The 23,370-nt window shown below is 36.9% G+C and overlaps 1 protein-coding gene across 2 annotated transcripts in view; it reads left to right on the forward strand.

Annotated features, from left to right (window-relative positions):
- LOC137287232 (serine-rich adhesin for platelets-like) overlaps window positions 1–23,370 on the forward strand; it is a 62,678-nt gene that overhangs the window by 32,638 nt on the left and 6,670 nt on the right. For both annotated transcript variants that reach the window (XM_067819425.1, XM_067819426.1), the window contains exons 2-4: window positions 17,105–17,370; window positions 20,388–21,390; window positions 23,234–23,369. In XM_067819425.1, the coding sequence (XP_067675526.1) occupies window positions 17,105–17,370; window positions 20,388–21,390; window positions 23,234–23,369 (1,405 nt within the window). The remainder of the gene's footprint in view (window positions 1–17,104; window positions 17,371–20,387; window positions 21,391–23,233; window position 23,370) is intronic.

Below are 23,370 nucleotides of genomic sequence, written 5' to 3' on the forward strand. Positions count from 1 at the left end.
TACCACAAGACCAGTGAAGGCCCGGGGTAGAATATTGGTCTTCAGCAACCCATGCTTGCTGTAAAACACAACTCAGCTTGTTGCAAGAGGTGACTAACGGGATTGGGTGGTCAGGCTCGCTGACTTGGCTGGCACATGTCATTGGTTCCCAGTTGTGCAGATCGATGTTCATGCTGCTGATCAGTGGATTGTCTGGTTCAGACTCGATTATTTACAGATTGCCGCTATATAGCTGTTGTAAAACTAAACTCACTCACTCACTCACATACCACAAACACCATAAAGAGATAATGATTTGTTTATGAAACTGGATCCCTGCCCCAAGACTATTCTTTGTTTGTCTTTGAATATGAAGTCAAGCCACAGAACAAAGGAAAACAAAGAGCATTTACTACAGACTAAATGCACCACTACAACTACTTAATTGCCATTCTGAGTCCAGAAGAATCATGGCAGACTCTGGTCATCCAGATATTTGTCCAATCAATTTTCCAGCACCATTGATGTTAGTACAAATGAAGATGGGGGAGGAAAAGCATGTGTCCAGGTGTGTGAATGCTGGCCATCCAGCAAGCACTTACCTGTGTGTATAAAGTAAATGGTGCTATAATTATTGCACTTAGGACTAACTGATGGATGATACATTAGAGTCCTGAGGGTGAAACCTGAGAGGATGTTAATTGCTCTTGGTCAAATGTAAGGAGGTTCTGTGTAATGGTCAGCTTTTAATCATAAACCAATACCCTCTTAGGAACTGGAGTGTCCATAAAGAACTTGGCTCTTTGGTGACTCTAATTGTTGTTGTAGGAAGAACAAATTTGCAGGACACTCTTTTCAAGACATGCTTTTCCAGCTGGCCATATTGGTCTTAAGGGGCAGTTAATAAAATGTGAACGTCTTACGATGATATAGATCATGGTTAAAAATATCAGGATTAGATCATGTAGGTCAGATTTCAGTATATGAAGCCATCATGTGAAAAGAATATTGGAATATACAATAATAGTGCATGGATGCATATACATGTACATTCGCACAAGCACACACACTCACACAAAGACAGGCCTATATCTGTGTGTAATGGCCATGGAAGGGATGTTTCATTTCTCTCATGTATTAGGAATTCAGTTTCTTATTTGTGATCACTAGAACCAAATATAAATGATTTCTTTTATAAAGGTATACTTTTACTTGAATTTGGTTTTATTTATCAATGTTGAGCATGCAAAATAGAATATGTCCTATCCAGAGAGGATAGTATTCAACACCCGCAAACGTTTCATTTGACTGTGATGTGGTCAGTGGTCAGTGGTCATTGCTGTGACATCTGTTGCTGTTATTGACTTTGTTACCCAATAGTATCATAGTCGCCTAGTAGTGGATTCATTGCAGTCCTAGTCCCTAGCATTAAACATTGTGGTTGCAGCTGGTGAGTGAAGTGTTTCCAAGATCGTCTTTGATCTGCTGACCAGCGTGTGAAGGGGTAAACGTCAGTCAGGTGAAATGTTTGATTACAAAACCACGGAGACAGTGATCAAATATCCTTTGTTTGAGTACCTTGACCATGAGGGATACCTTGCTGGGCAGACATGGTGGGCGCCAGACCCTGTGGGACATGAGGCCAAGCTCCTGTTCATGAACTGTATATTTGTTGGGGCATTTCGTGGTTTAGGTCGTGTTGTACGCAGGTCCATGTGAGTTGGTCTCAAAGCACTTCTTCAAATGATGTTTACATAGTAATTCTGGCAATGTTTGCTTGTTTGGTTGATTTGTTTTGGCAGCTGAAACACTTTTAATCAAAACATTTTTTTCGTAAAGTGAGGAAAGTTAATGGCATGCTATGCTATGCTATGCTATGCTATGCTATGCTATGCTATGCTATGCTATGCTATGCTATGCTATGCTATGCTATGCTATGCTATGCTATGCTATGCTATGCATAATGTTCCATCATGTCTCTGATCAATTATGAAATGATTGGGAAGATAAACAACTAGCAGTCCTGTATAGTTTATAATTTATATAAGTAATATCAGACTTCACTTTTTTTTTCTCCTTCCAGAATACCAGTTTAGAATAGGCCCCACCCCGCCTAATATCTGGTGTTTGTAAGATGCAGCAGGGCAGTACAATAGACTAATGGTTAAATGCCCACTCGTCACACAGGAGACGTGTTGGTTTCCCCTCATGAGTACAATGTGTGAAGCCCATTTCTAGAGTCCCCTGCCATGAGATTGCCGAACTGATATTTTCTAGAATGTGATGTTAAGGGTAAACAACTAACGAACACATAGACTGCTAACTCAAATTTCTGTAATGTATTTCATAGTATCCATTAAAGATGATTTTACTTAATAACGTAATGGAGACAGTCGTTCAGGTAGACTGGTGACTAATTACAACATTATGCTGAAAATGGCTTATGCTGAAAATGGCCAACAGGCATTAATGTTTATAGCATCTTCAACACATACATCATCTTTTCTTGATAGCAAAATATTCACCAAAATATCACAATTTTCATTTATTTTTATTTTAAATAAATAATAGTTGTGAAACAATGTATGAAAAGTGTACTGTCAGCTGGGGCTGATTTATCATTGATTGGAGGAACAATATACAATAGCAATGAAGCAATATTGTTACTGTTGCCCAGGTTACATCTCATCAATGAACTGGTCCTGAGATGATTATGCTCAGTCAGCAGAACTCGTGTGAGTTATGTCTGAAACCAGATCAAAGGTGCAATGGGGTATTTTATCACTGAGGTGATATGTCTCCATTACTGAATGGATAGTATTGAGCTGCTTGGTCAAACAGATTTTTTTCGATGTACGTATACATTCTGGGTAAAATTAATTAATTGAACATTTAGCAATGTTTCTTAATCTTTTTGAAGTTGTTTTCTTCACTTCACAAATTCTGATATTGAAAATTTTGCTCATGCTTTTTGCTTTGTGAAGAAAGAGTGGGTTAGTGGATAGCGTTAACTTATGTTTCAAAACCAGGCAGTTTGAGTACGGTTTTAAACTTCTTTATAAATATTCCAGCAATATTCCAACACAGGACACTAGAAATTTACCAGTCTCGGTAATTGAACCCAAATTGATTATCTGACACTTTATCACCACTTGACTGACACATAGCTTGTGTTCATTATAGTATGGTATGTGTGTATGTGATGATAAGAGAACATCTCTATCTGGATATACAATATGTGTGACCTTGTAAGATATGCAAATACCGAAGAAAGTCAATATCTGCATAAATCACTTCTTAGAAAACGGATGTCTTGTATACAGTGGATTCAATTAAGTATTGAACTATCCACATTGTTTGCATTCGGTCTGTAGATTCACACAAAAAATGTCACAAAAAACATGAATGGAAAATATCTTTATCATTTTCACAAGCCTCAACAACCAAATGAACTATTTACTTTTGACCAAATTTGTTATCATCATCTGAAAAGTACATTGCCTTAGGGTGGAACACCTTATCCTGCCAACTGGCAAAGGTTAAATTACGTTTGTTTGCATTTTCTTTTGGTAGTGTCCTCTCTATATTATGTTGACATGGGCAGAGGTTGGGGCAGATGACCTTCAGATGAGGTCTTCAGCAATCCTGTAGCAAATATGAATTGTAAGAGCTGTGAAACTGTCCAAAGGGATTGTAAAGAAAGCAACAGTCATCTCCAAATAGATTTCAGCAACAAAGCAATGAGGAGTGGTCGGCCAGATAGTATGTGGGGGTAAACAGCATCTAGTCATGGGTGGTAGTTAGGTTTGATGGTCACTCTTTCCGCTTAATCTGTACCCCACTGTGATGAAGAAGGGGATAATGTATTTGTTTGGGAGGGGTGAGAATTGTAGCATATTCAACATGTTGTCTTCATTTACTGTTGGCCTTGTCACTGGGTGTCTTGCATTGGAAAAGAAATTAATTTTCACGTTGAATCATTTTATATTCTTTGAACAGCTATTGGAAGGCAGAAACCCATATGTTTTGAAAATTAACAATGTCAGCTTCATTATTTTGAGGAATTATATATTTATTGAAAAAAAAATTTTTTAATCCTGCAACAAGTGAATAGAAAATTGAAATTGGCATCCATAATAAGTAGTAGCATTTATATGTGTCATGTTAGTTTGGGGAACATGAATTTTTAGGGATAATTTGTAACATTTAGTGAGACTGATACAATCAGAACATGAAGCAGTTTCGACATAAATTTATACATCATGTTTGGTATTTCGGAAGACTGGATAGTTACTGGTAGTTAGTTTATGGTAATGATGGTAGCATCCTGCCCTTTGTTGGCATTTAGAGTAACACTAAATTTTTCTTGGCATTCAATTTAAGATGCTGATGAGAGTTATCAGTCTACATCTTGTGCAAATAAATTAGTCTTGGATTTCCATATTGGATGCAAGACTACACATGCTCATCGCCTTTAAGCTAAGAACTTTGATCAATTCTGCACCCTTTGCAGGTAAAAATAAAAATTGCAGCTTTGGCATCTGTAAACCAGATAAACATTTCAAAGCATCCACGTTACTGTCATGGGGCTTTCAGTATACAACACAACAAGGCGCTGTATCCAGCAAACAATAGTGGGGACTACACCCTAAGTAACAGTAAACTTTGGCATAGCCATATTCAGAGGTGAAATACTTGTTAACAACTACGTATACCATGCTGGCTGTCTCAGCCATACAACTCAGGATGTCATTCTTGAAAGTAACTTTCATGCCTTAGCTCACACAAGGAACTCAACTAAGACATTTTTTCATGTTTCACAGAAGTGTCATTGTGTTAAGGGCAGTATTGACTATAACCTATGGCTTTTGTCCTCTGTTTACATTTCATACACAATCCCAATTGTCTGATCAATGAGAACGCAGGCACTGAGTGTATACATACACTAACGCTATACCTGTCACACATCCCTTCACAAGAACTGGGTACTTTCATTCAGTGGGGAGGAAGAAGGAACAGCCAGGGATAGTAATTTGCATGTCCCTACTTTCACATTGATATCTTTTACCTGAACAGGGATGTAGGGTATAGCCCTTGTGATAAATTATTTCAATGGCCTTGGACAGTTAAAGAATGGAGATGTTTTGTAGTAAAAAAAACAGTTTTAAATTTCTTTTTGTCACTCAGATTCTAATATATATTACTTTGTGATCAACATTGTTCATGAAGAAATGTAGGAGTATATTTTGAAACTGTGTCTATTTTGATATGGAAATATGATTTGTTTGAAAAAGGTTTTGAATTAAATATGCTTTCTACAGGTAGCAGTGACGGTTTACAAGAAGATTGTTGCTGACACACAAGAATGGCCTTCACATCCAGTTTTCAGGACAGCCTTGTCTGTAAACACATAAAACAAACTAGTCTTGTCTTACATATGTAACACGGGGCTTCATTCACTAAACTGAAACGTGTGTCCTTGAAGCCAATCTGAAATTTTTAAATTATTCTATGTAGAGAAAACAAGAATTGAAGAACTTTTATCACACCTTTAGGGATGGGAATTACGGATCAGTGAATTAAACATTAAGGAGAAAATGTGGTTTGAAGGAGGACCTGTCATGTTTTGATAAATCAGAGTGTAATACAAGGGAATGAGGCATACAGTTTACTCCATATTGTGACAGTAATCAGGAAAGATTGATTGTCATATTGTGACAGAGTTCATTTAGGGTGTCATCATGAAACAGATATGATAGATGGTAGTCTGGATAGATATAATTATGCCCTTATATCTGTTCTTAGGGTTCAGACTGGTAAGGAAATGGGAAAGGTGCATTCAAAATGTTTTGGAATTATATATGGCAATTGTCACCGGTCTACTTGTAAATAACTTTGAGATATCAAACTAGACTCAATTTATGACTAGTACCTTCTTTTATGTATGCTAAAAATACATTTTTGGTAAATAGATTCCACTTGTTTAATGGACATTTTAGAGTTTGAAGGGATATGTTAGTATCTATGTTGAAACATTGCCTTTCACAGAATAAAAGAGTTGTATATCTGTAAAATGATCATCATTTTTCATATGCATTTCAAGTAAGACAAGAGTGTAAGGATCTACACCAAAGCATCAGTATAATGGTTTATTAAAGATGTTATCATAAATTGTTAAGTAAAATATTAATTTTCCCTTAAATAAAGATGAATTGAGTTTCAAGGTTTGACTGTGTGTAAATGCTTGTTCATAGATGTTCACATAAGAAAAATATTGGATACTGCTGAGCAGTGGTAAAGCTTCAGGTCCATTACATGTCCCGTACTGTCAAAAAAAGAAAAGTATTTCTCCAAAACTCAAGGATCAGTGGGGTAGCCTAGTGGTTAAAGTATCCACTTGTCCTTCTGGAGATCCAGGTTCTATTTTCCACATGGGTACAAAGTGTGAAGTCCATTCCAGGTGTCTCCTGCCATGATATTGCTGAAATATTGCTAAAAGCTGTGTGAAACTCCACTCACTCACTCACTGAAGTATTTCATTGTCCTTGTGAAATGTTGAGCAGTGTACTGGTATGATGACAGCACACCTGTCTCAGTCTACCGATTAAACCAGCACAGATCACTGATAAGTCTCTCGTGAGGTAGCAAACAGATATCTATCTATGCTGGGTATTTCATATGCTCTAAGTACTTGTGCTGACAATCAACTGTTTGCTCGGTTCATAATGCAGCTAATCACCTCGTTGTGTGGGGTAGTTTTCACTTCAGTTTGGGAGGTATGAAAATTGATCCGTATTTCATGATATGCCAGGCATGTTTGGCATTTTGAAACTCATCTATATTATGAGCAGATATGATCTCTAGTTATTGAGCAATACTGAACAAGACTGTATACTTCGTATACTGAATATGTAGGAATGTAGTGGCCCAATAGGTATTGTTTGCTTATTGTGGTTTATAGTCCAGGTTTATCTCTCCAATAAGTCCAGAAAGAAGCCTAGAATATCCTCCCTATTGTGTGAAAGACTTTAAAATGTGTTCCCACGGCAACATGGAAAAAAGATTCTGAAAAGAGCAAATGTATACAATATTTCAAAATAGGGAAGTTTAATCATTTTCTTACAGTTGCTTCAGTGGCTTCTAAGGAGAAGTATGGTGGAGTAGCCAGGTGGTTAAGGTGGTTGCACATCATGCCAAAGACCCAGGTTTGGTTCTCCACATGAATACAAAATGCGAAGCCTATTTCTGGTGTACCTTGTTGTGAATGACTCTGAGGGTATGGGTTCAAATCCCAGATGGGACTCAGCCAAAAGTACTAGAATTTGTACTTTACCGAGAAAGTGTAATCCCAAGTATGACATGTGTCACCCTGTTGTGATGTTGCTGGAATATTGGTAACAGCATTGTTAAACGATACATGCTCAATTTCGTTGTTATCTGCACATTGATAATTAAAGTTCTGTTGCTGTTTTATAGCCAATCAGTACGTCTATATGTAATATGTCAATATCAGTAAGTGGAACATTTACTGGATGAAATTTTACTGACTGTTGGAATCAACTAGCATATTGTCAAGCTGTTAGGTAAGTGTTAACAGTTCAGGAACTACTACAGCAGAAATATCGTGTTTGGTCTGCTGTAAGAACAAAGAATTTCATGATACCAGTTTGATCCCATCTTGCAAGGGAGGTTTATGGGTCATGCAGTATTATTAACTAATGCCAGCCAAACAAACGGGTTTGTTATGACATAGATGTCAGAAATATGTCACCATTCTCAAACGTTTAAAGTGAGTATGATTTTACACATCCTCGATATCTCCAGGGTATACGTTTCGATATGTCTCCACTATACCCTGGATGCATCTACGGTTCAGCCTGATTATTTTATTACCTCCCTTTCCTGGTTCTGTTTTCTCACAGTAGCCAATCAGGTAGGTCGCCGTTATAACCAAGCTTTCCAGTGTCAACAAAGGTAGCGGGCTCAACTGCAAGGGTTTGCTTGCAGTGCGACTCAGATTTTAGGGAAATCATACTGACAAATTAATAGGTTCGAAACTTTTTAAAAAAACTCAACTTCAACTCAACTTCCCTGTGTAGACACATGATTGGATAAAAAGCCAGCCAAGGGAAGGAATAAATTTATCGGGCTGAGCCGTAGATGAATCCAGGGTATAGTGAAGACTTATGGTAATGTATACCCTGGAGATATCGAGGATGGATTTTACACAGCGTTTGCAATATTCTACCAAAATTATGGCATGGTATGCCAGAAATGAGATTCACATATTGGACTGTGTGGAATTGAGAACAGGCCTTGAGAGTGATGAGTGAGTGAGTGTGTGTGGTTTTGCCCCACTTTTAGCAATGTTCTAGCAATATCATGGCAAGGGACACCAGAAATGAGATTCACACATTGCACTGTATGGAATGAAGCTCAGGTCTTGAGAGTGATGAGTGGGTGAGTGAGTGAGTATGGTTTTACCCCCCTTCTAGCAATAGTTCGGCAATATCATGGGATGGGACACTAGACAGGAGATCCACACATTGTACTGTGTGGAATCAAGCCCAGTCTTGAGTATGATGAGTGAGTGAGTGAGCGAGTATGACAAATTTGCTTCACTCATTGTGAATGTGACAAGCAAGTGCTTTAACCACTAGACTACACACACCACCTCCAGATATTTACAGAATCATCCACCAAATATCCAGGTCCTGTTTTCAAGTCTGATCATCCTTCTCTTTCAAACATTTTGTAGACTACTACATTTACTTGATGTCTGAACCTGAAATATTTATCTTGCCCCGAAGAATGTGTGTGGGAGTAAAGAAGGCCTGCCTCGATAAGACAGACATAATGATATTCTTACAAAATGTATTGACTTAGTCCTTGAGGCAAAGGAGAGTAGCTCCCCCATTATATACTTCTATTGAGACCTTAATCTAATTATCATGGTGTTTGTTTAACATGTCTCGGGTACCACACATTCGACAAAGTGAAGATACCTACCTGTACTGTAATCTGACGCCTGAATTTCAGCAAGTGTCAGTCTGACATTTACCTAGGTTTTATGGGAGTTAAAGTGAAATGTCACATGGCCACAGGTACAGATACGTTTTTCTTGCATTAACTTTTCGGTTGCCTTAGGTGTATCCAAACAGAGGTCTTTACAGTTAAATTCCTTTCCAATCATTTGAGTTTATTCTTTTAACTTTTGATGTCAGAGTAAGAAAATAGTTTTCACCTTTAAGGTATAGTAATTTGTCATCACGGGTTTTTTTCATAATTTTAAGCAAGTTCTGTATGAGAAATATTATGTGTCCCTGTTATTAACTGTTATGCTTTTTTAGTTTTTGAGGGAAACATGTTTTAGAGTTTTAGAAAATTATGGTAACAACATGTCTCAAACCAGGGTCTTGTGAAATATCACCTGGACAGGTAAGGTCAGCATACTACTCAAAACAAGTTAAGGAACATCCAGTTCTGGAAGACGGCATTTCAATTACCACTAGTCATGAGGGAGTGAGTTTTTGCTGCACTCAGCAATATTCCAGCTATGGCAGCAGTCTGTAATAATAGAGTCTGGACTAGACCAGTCCACTGATCAAAGATCTATGCAGTTGGGATATGAAAACACAAGTCATGACACTCATATGAAAAATAGTAGGTGTTCTTTCATTTTTGTTGAGTCGCGTTTCTGTTTTTGTCAACGTCATAGAAATCCTTGATAAACTGTACTGGCATGAAAAAGGGTATGTGTTCTTAAACTTTTGTTGAATAGTATACTGGTCAATATAATGAGACTAAAATATACTGTGATAATGTTAAAGTACCTGCACAAACGGACACAAAGGCACAAACTATAGCGTGTGTATGATATTCTAGAAATGAAGATGACCATTTCCTCGTCACCAGGTGTATAGCACTTAGTATGCTATCACATGGTGTCCTACTTGATTGTACTACCGTACTTAATCCAGTAATGTTAGTAACCATAAAAAATAACCTCAGTGGAATTGTAAGCGTGGATGATCACTATTTCTAAATGTTACCAGTAATGCCACAGAAAATCTAAAGACAGTAGTAGTATTGTGTATTATTTTCTCATAACATAAAGCTCAGGTTTGGATACAATGTGTGACACATATACTTGGTACTCTTGCCCTGATATTGCTCTTAAGCATGCATAAAGTGATATGAGGCCACTCAGGTAACACTGGCAGATTGATTTGTTTATTCATTTGTTTGTTACAATGTTTCACTTTGTTATAGATCAAAAGCAGTCATTGCATTGGATAAGTTTTCATTGTTAAATAGAGGTTTCTGGATGGTTTGGTTTACACTGGATGCGAAAGGTTTAAAAGAGAAGTATTTTTGTAATGCCTGGTGTTGAGTATAAGAAGAACTGTGTGTTATTAGAGTTGTTATGGTATATAACATCCGACACAGGTGTGTATTGATCTGAACATCTGCCGCCACAGGTAGCAATATGACTCACACTTACCTTATCATACCTCATATATAGGTGTAACACACTGGACTCTCTCTCTATGCCTGCCTTCCTACTTTACAGTCATTAATGTGACAGTTCATATTTCATATTGTCTAGCTCATCTCATAGTTCTTTATAATATGTATAGAAGTATGCTTATGAAAGAAACTCACAAACGGATGTACATTTATTTTGCTTTGCTGATGGCGTGTGTATCAGAAATAAAATGTTAAGCTTCAGATAGTCCTAATTCTATGTGAGGTAAACTGTACCCTGATAAAAATGTTAAATGTATCCATGCAATATGAAGAAATATGCAGTTATAAAATTAAATCTAAATATTTTTAAGTCATACTACAAATTTAGTAACCATTCATCTTTCTATGGTTTCAGTTCCATTTGACTGCATGGTGCAAAAGTTCCCATAGAGGCACATTTAGAAAACATGCCTGCTTCCTGTAGTTTAAGTGAAAACATAATCACAATTAGCTTATTTTGGCCCTAGGGCATTAACACCTATAGGTTAATTCAACAGCTGACAATCACATGGTATCCAGAGAGATGATTGACAGCTCTGTCTGTGGGCTGGTCTATGTATGACAGGTGCCCTACTTCTTCGTCAGGACGTTGACAGTCCATGATTGTCACTTGATTGATTTATTGATTTTATCTCGTTAACTTTGGTAATAATTACCTGAAGGTTATATCTCCAACAACTGTTCTTAGTACCCACCCTAGGTCAAGTTCTGAATAAACAGGTGAAAATTTTTGTCAGATATACAAAGTAGAACAAGACTTAGTAAATTACTATCTTCCTCATTTGGCGATGATATTAATGGATGATGAAGAATCAGGCTTTGAATTCAACCCTTGTGCTTCAGTTGACAACTTATAAACGTTTAATAAGAAAGTTTGGATGTGGTTTTACACCACTGTTATCAATATTCCAGCAACATCATAGAGAGGAACACCAGAAATGGGCTTTATGCATTGTACCCATGTGGGGAATCAAATCCAGATATTTGGTATAATGGGCAAACACTTTAACCACTAGGCCACACCACCCCACCCCTCTAAATAACTAAGAACATGCAGATGTACTTTACTTGTAAGAAGATTTAGTTAATGAACTTGTTCAATATGAGTTTTGTTGGTAAAGGAAATGTCATTGAGTAAATAATCAAACAGACACATACGTCACTTTGTCAAACAAATTTCCTTTGAAATGGAAAAAAATAAATAGTACATATTTCCAAAAAATTTCAAATGCAAGTGTTTGTGAAGTAAGATAGATGTTGTGGAAGTCAAACTGACTCAGTTCAATTTATCTAAAACAATTTTCTGTGGAGAAAAGCGTAAGTATTAATGTTAGATACAAGTGTCAATGGATGAGTTAAAATCTTGTGTTAGATAGGCAGTAGTTCAGTCATACAATGACAAGAACAGTTTGTGGCATGTACTTGCTTTTCTTCGGGTGAGAGTTGCCTTACAGCCCAGCGTGTGAGACCTTATGGGTCATACATTCACAAAGACAGGCAATTCATCCTCTTTGAATTTCATTCAGCATTACTTAAGTACTTACTGAAATCACCATGCCATTGTTGAAAGTGTAGTTTATGAATGGAGATAAGTCTATAGGAAATCATCCTCATTACCTCTCAACGATCAAACCATAAAGAAAAAGATACCATTATTGTGTGCCTTAAATCATCCTTCAATAGAGTCCAAATGAAGACTGAATGCTCTTTTGCGATCATCTGACATCGGAAATGACTGCCACTGTTTTGATCTGGTATTTCCGTGAGTGAAAGCAGTGATTCCAATCATCTTGGCGCCATTGCCTGAAGCCAGCATAAAACTCATTATCCACTTCACAAACAATGCTTTTGTTTTCTATTCATGAATGATCATTCATTGTGCCTCTTTGTATCCCATTGATAGTGTTTTGGATGAAGATTGGTCTAAGGAGTTAAGGAGCAATGAAACAACTAACTTGAGTCAGCTCTACTGGCCTAATGGTGTTTCAGTCAACATGTTCTATGGCAGTGATTTGCTCTGGTTCTCTTCAGTCATGAATGTAAATTATGCAGTCATCAAGTTACTTTTTCTGTTTGAAATCTGCATGGAAAAGGTTTTGTCATGGTTTTACAATAGATCTTTTAGCATGTATAATCTCTCAACGAGTGAGTACTTGTAACACAGCTTTTAGAATTGCTTTAACGATACCATCATGGTTAACACCTGAAACTGGCTTCACACCTTGTTGTCATGTGATGAACAAGCATGTTACTTATGCATCATACTAGATCTCTTTGATGTCTATGTTAACCCACTGCCCCTAGTAAGTCTCAGTTCCTGAAATGTGTTATGTTACTTTCAGCCTAGCCATGTCTCAATGCAAAAGTCCTAAATGAAGATCTTGTCAGGTTCAGGTTCTGAAAATACCTTGGGGCTCCTTTTCAAAAGGAATTGTTTGTTTGTATCAAAACTGTATCTAATCTGATATTCAGATTCAACCCCATCCATCTCCAGAACACACATGGACCAGGCAGTGCAATTAAAGATCATCTTTTTTCTTGGGAGAAAGACAAATTAGCTATAACTGTTGATGAATTTGTGAATCCTATCCACAATTGCATAGGAGGGATAGATACTTGTGGTCTTTCTTGCTACTATCATTAAGCACAGGTACAGAAAAAGACAGACACACTCGTGCGCACACGCACACGCACACGACACACGACACATGACAGCCCTATATGGTTTCTTCATGCTGTGTCTGTTTTCATGAATAACTTCATGTGGCCTTAGCTGTCCATGAAGTCTGACACTGTCAGAGTTTGCTAAGGTATCCCAAGGCATAGCCCAGATAGCTTGAGTGTTCAAACTTGCTTTTTAAACAGTACAAGATTAGATTCAATGACAGACTTCATGAGAAAAGGTTTTCTCAAAGCAGCAAGTGTTTGTCATAGTGACAACTTTTGTTGATTTTGCTGATGACGCATCATTTCCAGAAACATATTTTCCCCCAGAAATTTATAGTTATATCAATATCTTTCTGCTATAAAATTTATTTTTTAATAAATTATGACTCAAATCAGGTACATGTGCACTAAAAGTGCATTTTCATATAGTGTGATTATCTCTCCAACACATATGTACATGATGAATATCACATTATGTGAAGTAATAGAGAAAAGCTGCATAAACGGTCATGCTCATTGTTCTTTGTTCTAAGTGAAAGACAATAATTTGTTTTTTGTTACTCAAATGGAAAAAAACATAAACTATGTTTACAACAGTAAACAGTTCAAGGTAACATTAAAAAAGACAGATTTAACATTGGATCCTAAAAAATGTTTACAATGCCGAAAAAACTCCTGATTCTCCACTACAGAAGTGAGTTATCTACCTTCCCTTCCTTGGTTTGATATCTGACATTTAGCTTAGGGGCAAAAATGATGAATAAAGATTTTAAATGTATTTCACACTTGTGAATTTCTCAGTCATGGATCTGTAAACAAAGTAATATTCAGAAAAAATGTGCCAGTTTGTGTAGATATTCACCATTCTAATGTGGCATTTAGACAGCCAGTCAGTGATTTTAAAAAGGCAATAGTCAACATGATAAGCCACTCTGGTACTAGACTGCCACGATTTTACCATTCACAGAAGGTGTTAGTATTTTGTGCATGACAAAATACTAAGCCCTGGTATTACATTTTATACACTCAGCTCTGAGTTAAAACACTAATATATATGGGATAAACGAGGATGGTTACAGTCCACAGGTGACCTGTCACCTTATGTTAAGGCTGAGTAACCTGAAATTTTCAATTTGTTTTATCATACCTACTTAGCTTCTTCTCTTATGAGCAGTTATGTATACAAATGACTTGGGATATGACAAGGTTAAGCTCTTGGTCATTGTCTTTTCATGGTTAGGTGTGACAGTTAACTTATTTCTAAATTTATGTGTGACAGTTAATGTAATTCTAAATTTATGTGTGATTGATCATGTCTAAAGTGTCAGTGTTAACTGAATTATCAATGTATTGCCAAATCTCTTTTGGAATAGAGAATGTCTTAAACATTTTGTTCAGCATGATAAACCCAGCTAGCAGTAGTTTAAATTTCTGTCCAGCAATTAAAAGGTATGTTTACACTCAAACTTCTGTAGGTAAACCTTTGTGAGTATTGTAAGATTTGATCAGTGTTTTTAGTACATGATCCTACATGTCTATTTTCACATTTGTGCATACTGGATACACATTTCTGTGTAGTTTCAGTATGAAAGTCATTGTGTCACTAAATCAATCTTTCAAAATGTGTGATGTAGATATTAGGAAAATGAGAAATCCAGAACACACAAATCCCTATGCTATCCATTTAGCCAGGGAGATGGACACATACCACTGCCATCATGACAAATTATTTTATCTTTTCCACCTTACCATATATATCAACTTAAACATCCTTTACTTAGTGTCATCCACCACCTACACAATTAATTGAATACATGATGTAATGTGAACCTGTACACTTTGATGTGGAGGACCTTCTCTGAACTTTAAATAAGATGAGATAACTGTGCACACATGATGACTCCAATCGTCTCGCCACAGAACCCTCTTTCATGTTAGGGGATGTTAACACTGGCAGCCATTTTGGTGCACTAAGCCATTAAAAATAGATGTTTGCCTTTTCTTTCATAGCAGACTGTTAGTTTGTGTAGGTTGAATTGTTTAAATGTTAAGGTAGGATAAAGTACTGTTTGTTTTACTACGTGGAACTACATGAGTAGGTATTTATAATATTTTAGATGAACAAACTTTATTTAAGCTGTTACGGATGTGTTATTTGTGACAAAAGTAAGTTACTTTTGTTTGGGACTGAGTGTAGTAATATTGGAAATAAGTCCACTGAGAAGAGAAAGCACATATTTATATTTAAAATTTATTGTTAAACACCACATTCATGATATTACTCTAAAATAGTTAAAATTATCACAAAGCTGACCTTTTTGAGAAAAGTAAACACTGTTTTATACTTTAGACTGTTGTCATGTCACGCACAAATTGTCTCGTATATGATGAAGTGTTCATATTCAGGGTGATAAGTACATAGTTAGATCCGTGAGACCAGACCTTTTTATGTGCTTAAAGTCACTTCAACGCAAGCACTGAACCGCTAGACTTTAAAATGTTCAGGTCTGTGTTGACGATGAACTAACCTCATTGTTAGGAGTCGGGGTAGTGGTTAAAGTGTTTGCTCATCACGCTGAAAATCTGGGTTTGATTTCCCACACAGGTACAATGTATTGATTTATATTTTTGTAACAAATCTATGTGTGGTAGCGTCATTTCCATTTATACCACCTACAACTTTGGGGCTTTTTTTGTGTGTCATCGTGACGAGTGTTTATAGGCATGACAGGAATTCAAGTCATGAAAACATGGATTGCCTTGTTCCTTCCCCTTGAATAAGGGTGGGTGTAAGATAAGACGCTAACTGACATGTAGGTGTAGAGTCACTTACTTGCCTCACTGAATGAGCAGTCTAGGTCATTCGTGTTTACTGGTTTGGAGAATTGTATGGCCTGCCAACTCATCAATAGCCAATGGCTTTTGATAAGATCTTGCTACGAGCTGGTGCGTTGAAAAGAATTACTTTCGTGTCAAGGCGTTATTTTTGTGGATGTGTGAGCATGTTTGAAATAGATTAGAGAACGGGAATATGCTTACAAATTTGCTGAAAGTTATGGAGTCTTATTTGGAATATATTGATCATAAGTTATATTCTGTAAGGAAGTTATAAGACTTATAAGGTTATATTTTTTAAATCATTTAAGTTTTGAGTAAGTTGTGTTGATGTCCTACTAACACATGAAAAGTTGATGAGAAGGCCAAGTGGTCAGTATAGCGGTACCTCAAAACGAGTTTGTCACCTACATGGGTACCGTAGTGTCTTCTGCCTGCGTGATGCAGTCTATAGTGAAAAATTGAAATTTTATTTAATGAAATTTCTCGTAGTCTTTAAAGTACAAATGATCTTAGGTGTTCGGAAAATAAGAATATATTGCAGAAACATAGTCCACCTTTTGAAGTGCTGTCACTGTCGTCTTGTCTGACACACTATCATAATCAAGCTCATCAAGACATCAAAAACTGTCATCCATCACATTTATCTCATTATCAGTTAGAACAGCTGATAATTATCTGGGGTCTTTTTGCCATTAACCCTGCTGTATCTCTGGTATTACTGATGACATAGTTTGGCATATGATGACAGCTATATGTCAAAACCAATTACCTCCCCTCCTTAACAATTCGCTATGAAATGTCTAGTCCAAAAAGAGACATTTTTGTATACAAACTGACTGATTTTGTCACAATATTTTGCTGATCAACAAAACATGATCTGGTCTAAAAGCTTGCAAGAGTTATCTCCCTTGATGTGTTACCCATCCATTACTGTTGGCTACATTCCCTTCATAAACCTTTCAGTTTCTTTCATATCTTACTTATATGTTTGATAACTGCATTTTAAAAGTGTTTTTGCAGTTATCTATCATACCAACTCAGAGAATGCTACAACAATCAATATTCTTATGCTCTGACAATTGTTTTCCAGCTGTTGGAAACTTGAAGCAGTTCAGTAAAGTGACCGACCACCATGTTGCCCGCCATGGGTTTGACTGCTATATGTTCACCCCGGACTCGCGGCCTCACTGCATCAAGGACAGCTACACACTGTCTGATCTCACACCGACCAAGATACTTCGTGGTGCTGACATCTACAGGAAGGATGGACTCTGCAGCTCAAATCTCTTCAAGCTGTGGCCAATCGTTCTCAATGATCACAAAGTTGAAAGCCCACAACTTAGCATGTTACGCAGGGTAAGATCCAGTATCTTTCAAACATGTGGTTCTCAAAGCAATCTTTGTGAAGCAGAGTTTGTTAGCCAGTGTTAAAGTGTGGGAGTTACGATAACCTTAGCTCAAAACAGGGCCTTGTGCCACTCATTTATTACTGATAATGAAGTCTAGTGTCTTTAAACAGCATTTAGAGATGAGGGGAGAAGGGAGTAAGTATATATAGTCCTAAATGTCAAGTTCCACGAATAAAGCTGACATTTATTAATTCTCACCGCAGTGAAGTTTACAGACAAACAGATTCATGGGCCCATGATATATACACTACTATTGATATATGTATATACTACCCACGTGTCATGATATAACTACCAAGCAGACACAGGTATGACAGTAGGTTAATAGCAGTGGGTCAGTGTTTCCATACTTAATATAAATACTCAGGAATTTACCATGCAGGTTAGGGGCATTACTGTGAGATAGTAGTAACTACAAAAGCTAAGTGCTTATTAATATATAGTGATGGCTGTCAGTATCCATGCTTTATATGAACACATACAAATACTATACATCACAGAAATATTACAGTGTGTCAGTAATGAAAAGTGAAAGACTAAGTGCTCATGTATTTATAGTGTTGGCTTTCAGTGACCATGCTTTACATGAATACAGGCGCATACTATGCCAGATAGGGGCATGGCTGTGTACCAGTGGTAACTGCAATGGCTAACTGCTTATGGACTAGTGGTGTTGGCTCTGAATTTCCAAACTTTATAGAAATATAAACATATACTATGCAAGGAAGAAACATCGTATGATGTCAGTAAATTCACCATATCTTGCAACACATAGTGAGATTTAACATAAGGTATAAGCGGGTATATATGTTTCTTTCTAAGATTATCATAAGTTTCACTGACAAACATTACATGTAGCTCATCTTCAATAAAATATTTTTCTTCACATTTACAAAATATCCTTAAATTCTTTCTTATTGTGTCCACCGGTTTCTATAGCAAGACCATAATTTTAACATGTAAATAAAAAAACTGAAGATCATAAGTAATAAGGAATATAATCTGACAAATATGATTCTACATTTAACAGCGATTTAAACTGCCTATAGTAGTTACACTTGGAGAAAGTACTTAAAATTGAAGTCCATGACTGTTGCAAATTATCTCATTATCTTTGTGTGAACAATGAAGTTTACTGTTGGTATGTTTGTGCTGAATCATTTTGTTCAATGCTCTTCTTCAATATCACATTCAATGATTAAATGATGGAATATGAAACAAAGGCCATGAAAAGTTATTTATCTCAGAAATCTCCAATTCAGTTCTAAAATGTGTTGTGAACAAAATGATATTTGTGGGCAGTAAATTTGTGAAAGTGATATAAGCTCTGGGAGAGTCTAGGCTGTCTGGAGTGTAGTAGAAGAGGTATTGTTTGACTGCTTACTGAAAAGTATACGAGTGAGTGTGTATGATTTTACATCACTTAACAATACTCCAGCAGGGGACACCAGAAATTGGCTTCACACATCGTACCCATTTTGGGAATCAAACTCATGTCTCTAGTGTGAAAAGCTAACACTTAAATCACTATGTTACCCCACCTCAGAAAAGAGTAGGAAAGGACTTAGAAATCTTAAATTATTAAAATTTGATTTTGTTAGCTACTTAGCTCTTGTAAGTTAGATGTTTGCATGAAAAAACCCTCAAAAGATTTTATCCTACCCTATCATCATACTGATAATCATAACAGTTTGACTGTGCTTGCATTAAACATATATGATGAAAAAATCAAACTTGAAATATGACCAAGATCTTTTATGGATAAATCTTTGAAGATTTGTCCATAAAAGATCTTGGTCATATATAACAACTTCTAAAGCTTGCAATATTATAATTACACTTAGTGAAATTCCAAGTTCAGTTACTAAACAATTGTATGTGTCACCTACCTACTCATCAGGTCCATTGCAGTGAATACTGCAAAAGAAAATTTCTGGCATATTGTGACTGAGACGTGTGAGTGAGTGAGTTTAGTTTTACGCCGCACTCAGCAATATTACAGCTATATGGCGGCGGTCTGTAAATAATCAAGTCTGGACCAGACAATCCAGTGATCAACAACATGAGCATCGATCTGCGCAATTGGGAACCGATGACACGCGTCAACCAAGTCAGCGAGCCTGACCACCTGATCCCGTTAGTTGCCTCTTACGACAAGCTGAGTCGCCTTTTATGGCAAGCATGGGTTGCTGAAGGCCTATTCTACCCCGGGACCTTCACGGGTCTATTGTGACTGAGACGTGTGACTGAGTTTCTGTAGTATGTGTCATACTCTACACAACAGTTGAACAGACAGACATTAAGAGTCTCTTGAAACAGTCTTTAAGCATACTGGGTTTTTCTAACAAATTTTACTTATTATATCCAGTAGGCAGGACCCAAGGCAGCAAATGCATTCAGAAAACATCTGTGGGTATATGCAATGGCTTTCAAGTTATAAAGAGCCTGAGGCACTTGGATCACGGCTAACAAACACTGTCTGTGACAGTAAAGCATCTCATCATGACAGCACTGTATTTTCACTGAAAAAAAACAATGGTAGACTATTTACATGTAAGGGCCACCTCCACATTGAAAGGTCACACTGCCTTCAAAATAAACAGCTTAGGCTTTAATCATTAGCTGCCTTGTATGTTTAAATCATTAAATGTTTACAAAGTTTGTTAGATACAATTATACAAGGTTAGACGATGATCTCATATTGTTCACAAAAACTGACATTTAAGGAACTTACTTTTTTCCCAAACTGTTCCTATTTTACAACTTATCTGAATGAGCTAGGGACTAGTTATATGTAACAAATTGTGTCTTCCCCAGTAAATATCAGTGTGAATGTTTTATTTGAAAACATTCTGTCGTACAAATTAACCAAATGTAATTGGTTCAGTTTCAACAGGTTTACATGTTTGTCATGGTCATAAACCGTTGCATATTTTAATGATGGATTTTATTTGCAAATTTTAGGATCGGACGGGTCCAACTTGTAACAAAGGCTACAAGGTCCTCAAGATGCCCGAATGTCGACGTACGATACATGAGTTTGACCTGGAGGACAGCAACAAGGTTGAAGAGGAAGGGATAGATTATTTCTGTGAACCCTCTGTAGTCCAGATTGATACATCAGGGGCAGGCTTCCAGAGAATGTCATCATTCCGTGACTCACTTCGGGATTCTGATGCAAAGAAGAAAAAACGAAGAAGAACCGTTTCTGGTGTGCCTGAGAACTTGTTGTATGAAATAAGTGAGTTTGAACGAAAGAAACGAAACACATTTGACAGTGCTCCTCGAGACAGACCAAGAGCTTACAGTTTTGATGACCTTGATGCTAAGACTGAGACTGAAAGAGATGAAATCCTAGCACAGTATTTTGATGAAATTGATGCAAAATATGAAGAAATGCTTGAAGAAGAAACAGCACAGAAAGAACCCAAAATACTGAAATTCTTACCATGTAGACGTTCAAGGTCACTTCCGAGGTGTGTGAAAATGTCCCATCGTAGTATCGAGCGATTTCAGCAAGGCAGTTCAGCGGGAAGTTACGCCAGTACACTGAGTCTCGCGAGTGAGAACTCAACTGGGTCAAGGTTTTCCCGTTCAACGAAGCGGTCCAGCATCATCAGCAACAAGATTAAGTCCCTTGTCAATGCTGGGAATGCTAGGCTGCGACAGAGACCGAAGTCCCTCGACCTGGATGCTATCGAACTCTGCCCAGAAAACAACAAGAAAACGAACTTGAGAAAAGCCACATCTCCCAGTATGCCTGCTAATATAGAACAGACAACGTCTTCCACAGACAGTGTGGTGGGACCTGGGACATACTACTATTTCGAGAGTAACACCATTCCACGAGCCCAGGCTAAGAAATATGACTTCCCGTGGGAGAGTCTGCCTAAAGATTGGACCACTTCAGTGAAACTGCGAGAAATAAACAAGAGGAAGTCAATGGAAGAACGTAATTCTTCTTCAGGTATGCCATCAAAAGACAGTGTTTGTATTTAACTACTATAGTGGTCAACAATCTACTGAAAGTTCTACAAGAGTTACTTTGCATGCAACAGACTTTAACTATTTCTGTCAACAGTTGATTTTGCAACATTTGTGCTTACCAAACAAGAAAACATGAGTCAGGCATTCACGATAAATTGAGCACAGTTGGTGGCATCTGTCACAAACACATGCAAAGGCTCACCAAGCAACTCTCATCCATAATGTTGTATGTTGTAATATTTACCTACCTCCTTCTAGAATGTCAGTTAGTGAGTTAATTATGATGCATTCATGTGTGTTTTCATTAGAAAGACATCTGATCATCCAACAGAATAATTTTCTGTCTGAAATTTAACTGATTGATTTCTTTCTGTCATGATACGTTATGTAAACAGTTTGTCTTTAAAAATGTCACTCAACAAAAAGGTTTCAAATAATAACATCCGTTTGTGTCTGTTGAAGGAAAATAATGACCAACACCAACAAATGAAAATCAAGCACCTGCTTCAATTGTATATAGTGTAGTCTCCCACCGACTCATCTACACATATCAGTTGCACATTCCACTTCATGTCAATTAGCTTAGGTTAATCTGCATAATTTATAACAAAGTATGCCACACATCTTTCATCTGCTGTACACAAGAATAGCTCCAGTAATCCTAATCTGACACACAGGATTAGGAACAGCTTAAAGGATTTAACAAATTGGTCATTAGCTCTAATCCCAGGGTAGGTCCCCAGCATGGCAAGTAAGTAATTTAAGGTCATGGCCCTTCCTGTCCAGATTAGATTGTGTCAGGCCGTGATGAGTCCACACATACCATTCAGCCTCTGTTTATTGTAAACATGCATCATTTGAAAACATATATTTCACATGTTTGAAATTTGGTCTGTTTGTCTGAAGCATGTACATAAATATTCAACAGGCTTAATAGATGCCTTTTTGGTGAGTACATCTGAACTGGACAGTATTTTAGGTATATATGTTACCCATATTTTGCTATTTGACCTTTTATCCACCCTTGTAATTCTGATATCTAGATACATAGTGTTAAAATACTTCAGTGTGTTATCCAATTTTGAAATTTGAGCTACTGATATTCCTCTTTCACTTGAAAGAGGAATTTTATGGTTTTTAAATTGGGTACTTGTTATTTTCATCAACTCTGAGTAAACTTGTTTGGAGGTAATGGGGTTTGCAATGTATTTTTCTTCTTTTTTAATTCTTATATTTTATATTTTTATCAACTGTTGATTATTTAGAAAAATATATATGTCAAATAGCAAACTGTATTTCTAAAAATGAAAGAACCCAGATACAGTATACATAATATACAGAACAGCAAAACAAACCCAATGAAGAAAATGAAATTAAAAAATGAAGAATCATAAAATTAAGCATTCATGTTTTTGTCTTTTATTTAAAAACCCGACAAAAAGCCAGAGTAGGTGTTTCTTTGTTCCTGTTCTGTGTGTGTGTGTGTGTCTATCTGTCTGTCTGTCTGTCTGTGTGTGTGTGTGAGAGAGAGAGATATGCTAAAATCATTCCTCCATTTCTCATTACACACTTCCTTGAGGATTCATGACAACCCTGCTATTTATTGATTGGCAATATTGTAGATTAAATCAATTAAGTGTACTTACTGAAGACTTGAGATTTCTGACAGATTTTATTTATCATACTCGATTCTGACAGACCTTGTTGTTATACCACAAGGTACATTTTGAATGCCAAACACACTTGTAACATTAAGTGGTTATAATTTATTTATTGAATGGTAATATGACAACAGTGTTGTAGTCGGTATGGTATTATTACAGGTGCCTGGAGTGCTAGTGGGAGCAGCAGCAATCGTCAGTCATTGGATTCCGCCAAGTCCAGCATGCCGTCATCCACATCTCAGTACTCCATCGGGAAGGATTCCGGTAGAGATTCGCCCTCCATCACCGATGACAGG

The sequence above is a fragment of the Haliotis asinina genome, chromosome 6 (assembly GCF_037392515.1).
Source record: "Haliotis asinina isolate JCU_RB_2024 chromosome 6, JCU_Hal_asi_v2, whole genome shotgun sequence".
Taxonomy (NCBI): Eukaryota; Metazoa; Mollusca; class Gastropoda; order Lepetellida; family Haliotidae; genus Haliotis; species Haliotis asinina.